This window comes from Engraulis encrasicolus, chromosome 15 (assembly GCF_034702125.1).
Source record: "Engraulis encrasicolus isolate BLACKSEA-1 chromosome 15, IST_EnEncr_1.0, whole genome shotgun sequence".
Classification (NCBI taxonomy): domain Eukaryota; kingdom Metazoa; phylum Chordata; class Actinopteri; order Clupeiformes; family Engraulidae; genus Engraulis; species Engraulis encrasicolus.
In genome coordinates, this window is record NC_085871.1 from 27,573,881 (window position 1) to 27,578,880 (window position 5,000).

General features: G+C 43.8%; 1 protein-coding gene across 2 annotated transcripts in view; it reads left to right on the forward strand.

Moving 5' to 3' along the window:
• prkcq (protein kinase C, theta) overlaps nt 1–5,000 on the forward strand; it is a 29,420-nt gene that overhangs the window by 22,088 nt on the left and 2,332 nt on the right. For both annotated transcript variants that reach the window (XM_063217309.1, XM_063217310.1), the window contains 3 exons: nt 740–802; nt 3,404–3,542; nt 4,355–4,543. In XM_063217309.1, the coding sequence (XP_063073379.1) occupies nt 740–802; nt 3,404–3,542; nt 4,355–4,543 (391 nt within the window). The remainder of the gene's footprint in view (nt 1–739; nt 803–3,403; nt 3,543–4,354; nt 4,544–5,000) is intronic.

The following is a 5,000-nucleotide window of genomic DNA, read 5'->3' on the forward strand; positions in this document are numbered from 1 at the left end:
TTCATCCTGTCTAGGGTGCTTTCTTTCTGTTCTCATGATAATCAAATCCATACAAAAGGTCAAATCTTGTATAGAACCCCAGACAGGCTGATGGATAGTCATTTTGTATTCCTCACATTTTGGAAGAAAAGCATCAACAGTTGGGTCATTAACCCAGTCTCTTTCTTGTGGCTTTGCACCATTTAATCTTTGTTCAGGTCTAAAATCTTGTCCCTGATATCATTTGACCGCTCTTTGGTCTGTTCCATGCTGGTGAGGTTGGAGTGTGACTGATTCACTCATACTATGGACTGATTCTGCTGATTCAATGCGTCTTTTATGCATGTTAGTATGTACAGGTGTCTTTAATTCAGATGACAAGTTGATCGGAAGTACCCATCTGGTCTGTGGGCCCGGAACTGTTATCAGTTGGCAGGGGATCAAATACTTATTTTGCTTGATGAAATGGAAATAAATTAATATAGGCCTATATTCTCTTATGTTAATTTCTGGATTTTCTTTTTGATATTCTGTCTCTCCATATTAGAATGCACATTATCATAACATTTATTGACTGATCATGTCTTTGTTAGTAGGCAAACCAACAAAATCAGAAAGGGATCAAATACTTCTTGGACTCACTGTATACACATCAACATTCTCTCCGTCTCTCTCTCTCTCTCTCTCTCTCTCTCTCTCTCTCTCTCTCTCTCTCTCTCTCTCTCTCGCGCTCTCTCTCTCTCGCTCTCTCTCTCTGCAGATTCTATGGTGCAGAGATTGTGTGTGCACTTCAGTTTTTACATTCCAAAGGCATCGTATACAGGTATGATACTAAGTAGATGGATGTGTGTATGCATGAGTGTGAGTGTGCCTGCGCGACTGCGTGTGTGCGTGTGTGCGTATGTGCATGCCTGCCTGTGTGCGTGCGTGCGTGCGTGCATGTTTGCTTGTTTGCGTGCATATGTGCAGGGCCACTGACAGCTTTGGCTGGGCCTGGGACAAAGTCCTCTGAAGGGGCCCCCCACCCAATACATTGAATGTAATGAGGACCCAATTATGGGCCCCCAATCACCCTGCGCCCGGGACAACTCACCCCTTTGTCCCCCCTTGTCAGCTTCCCAGCATATGTGTGTGAAGGAAGTACACTGGTCTTAAAAGTGTTGTTGGTCCAAGGGGAAGTAGGACTGGACGTATGTTTCAATTGTGATGCTGTCATGCTAATGAGTTAGCGATCTGACATACACACACACACACACACACACACACACACACACACACACACACACACACACACACACACACACACACACACACACACACACACACACACACACACACACACACACACAAAGTAATACAATATTATCTGAATGAACGGTCATAACAGAGCCTGAATAGGATAAGCCAGTATAAGACACACACACACACACACACACACACACACACACACACACACACACACACACACACACACACACACACACACACAAAGTAATACAATATTATCTGAATGAACGATACCTTTCAGTAATGGGAAACAGGTTCATGGGCTCCCCCTGGTGGTTGTGAAAAGAAGTGTCAGAATGATTCAGTTAGCACTGTCATCAACACATTGTTGTTTTACATCGCATGAAAGTTAGCAGACACTTTTATTCCGAGCAACATAGTAATTTAGGTATAGGGCATTGGTTACAGAGCAATGTGATCAAAGACAGTTCATTTTTTTAGAAAGTGCGTTCAACTCCCAACTGTTTCTTACAAGGTCTTCGGGTTCGAGCAAAAAGCAAAGTTCATATTTAGTTCATATTTTTTTTACTATCAAAGACAGTTCAGCCATGGAAACTATGGGACTTGAAATTCATCCACTGCCATCCACAGATGATTTGATATGGTGTTCTCATCTCTGTCTTCTCTCATTGGCTGATGGAGGTAATAAGTAAGGGTTAACGTTCGGCGAGAAGGTCGCTACCGTGGAATAGCAGCACGACAGAGAGAATCTTTAGACCCCGACGCGGAGCGGAGGGGTCTTGTTCTCTCTGAAGTGCTGCTATTCCACAAAGCGACCGACTCGCCGAAAGTTAACCCGCTTATTATATGGATACACTTAAATGACTCACACATGGCGGGGACATTTATTTAGGCCTATTTAATGTTAAGATAAACATTTTTGCTGCGCAAAACAAAACAGTGCCGTTGTGGAACACCGCTAGGCAACAGCTAGGTAGCCAGGACAACAGGTGTTGTCTATCTCAGCAGCTGATTAGAGTCTTGTTGAAAATTCGCTTTAGCAGTGAAATGTCTTGTTGCCATTGACAGCGGTCTGTTATAGACCAACCCGTCCGTTATCGAAAAATAACAGACGTGCGAACGTTGGGGAGCCCCGTTGAAATGAATGGAGCATTCGACCGATGACGTCACAACCATATAATAAGAGGATATTATACAGTAATATTACTAGGGCCCTAGAAAAGAGACAACTGCCTCAATGTGACTATCCTAGTCAAATAAAGGAGAAATAAAAAATAACAAAAGTAATGAAGAATATTTTCACATGCTTATGCAGCCCAGACCTACCCTTAAAAAAGAGCAAATACTAAAACTCTTCACTGTCTGACACTTTGAAGTAGAAAAAAACATTGTTTTAGACATGACAGAGTGTTTTAATATATAAAACGGCCTCTGTGAGATCTGAAACGGAGATGGTACTGCATATGAATTTTAAACACAGTGGAGAGTTTAATCATACAAAATCGTGCTTCCCTGTAGTGACGTGCAAGTGAAATAATATACCCATTTCAAACAGAGTGAGTTATACACTGAGGAAGGTAGAGCGCTGAAACACATCTGTGTAATAACTGCCTTTATCTGTTCTCCAAGAAAGTTTACTCTTTGTCCTGGTGGAAATCTGAAAAATTGGTGAACAGTATTAATTTTAGATTTTACATTAATTTTACCACCCTTACCTTTTCCTACACATCCATCCATGACTGAAGTACCCTTGAGCAAGGCACCTAACCTCACATTCTGAGGATTGTATAAAAAATGTCAGCAAAGCGGAACTCTGGCAAGAGTCAGGTTAAATGCACCGTGCCGTAAATGTGCAAAAGGCACGTGGTGATCCAGGTTCGAATCTGGCCAAAGTCATTTCCCAGTCCTACCACCTCTCCCTCACACACTCTCTTGCTGCCAATTCTCCACTATCCTTTCAATAACGGCAAAAGCCCAAATCAAATATTTTTTTAAGATATGTATTCATGATAGGACAGTGAAGGAGTGACAGGAAATGAATGAGGAGAGAAGGATTGGCAAAGGACCCAGGCCACCAGTTTAGTATCCCTGTGCCTTACCGTTAGAGCTGTGGCATGGCCCCAAATGTTTTTTAACATGTTTTATTTTTTTGTAATGAAACTGTGTGCCCTTGTAGAGACCTGAAGCTGGACAACATCCTGTTGGACATGGACGGCCATATTAAGATCGCCGACTTCGGCATGTGCAAGGAGAACATGATGGGGGACACCAGGACGTCCACCTTCTGCGGCACGCCAGATTACATTGCACCAGAGGTACACGCACACGCACGCACGCACGCACGCACGCACGCACGCACACACACACACACACACACACACACACACACACACACACACACACACACACACACACACACACACACACACACACACACACACACACACACACACACACACACACACACACACACACACACAGAGTTCTACACATACTGTACATGTAGGACAATACACAGAGTTGAAGTATCTACAGAAAGTATCTATAGGACGGTTATATATATATGAATCTAGAACAGTTGATTATCCATCGAAACTAGAGCTTAGTATATGATTTCTTTTTCACTGAAAGCAAAGCAGGGTATGTGTAAGTGCATAGTGTTTCAAATTTAGATACACTGCAAACAAACTGTAAAATAAAGTGTTACCCAGGTTCTATTTAGAGTAGACATTTTAAGTGATGCTGTCTTGATGTAATCCTTCTGAGGCGGCAACCAAAAGGTTGCAGGTTCAAGCCCCGCTCTGCCTGACCCCCATCGATGTCTCCACAAGCAAGATACTTAACCCCAAGTTGCTCCTGGTGGCAGGGTGGTAGCCTACTCTGCGTGGCAGCCACGGCCACCGGTGTGTGAATGTGAGTGTGAATGGGTGAATGTGAGGCATACAATGTCAGGTGTCAGGTCCTGTCTGCCTTTGTATATGCATCTTGACCACTTGAATTTAACTTTTGGGATAATAAAGTTGACTTTGATTTTGACTTTGACTTTTAAGCTCTTGGAGTGCTCGAAGGAGTGGAAAGACGCTATGTAAATGCAGTCCATTTACCATTTCCTGACCCATCTTTGCAGATTCTGCTGGGGCAGAAGTACAACAGCTCGGTGGACTGGTGGTCCTTTGGGGTGCTGCTGTTCGAGATGCTGATTGGCCAGTCGCCCTTCCACGGCCATGACGAGGAGGAACTGTTCCAGTCCATCCGCACCGACGACCCCCATTACCCATCTACCCTACCGCGGGACGCCAAGGACATACTCATCAAGGTTACACACAGTACTGTCTTAAACCTAATCACAGTGCAGCATTATTGTCATTGACAACGACCCCTGCTACCCATCATCAAGAATCGGAACCTACTGTGTATCTTCTGTGTGTCTGTGTCAGCCAAGCAAAAAATGCAGGGTCTTCAACAGTTTGTAACAGACATTTAGTTTAGTTTTTGTCCACTAGGGGGCAAAAGGAACACAGAAATGGGTTTCCTCCCGCCTCTGATTTGTGAATGCGTGGATAACTTTTGTGTTTGGTTAGTGTTTGTGCTGTTTGGATTCGTCCTGTTATAGTTAAAGGCTCTGGCCCCAGACAAATCTCCATGATCTTCAAGGGTTTCCTCTCATCCTCTCTTTCTCACTGTTCTCCATCTCTCTCTCTCTCTCTCTCTCGCTCTCCCTCTCTCTCTCTCTCTCTCTCGCTCTCCCTCTCTCTCTCTCTTTTCTCAATTCT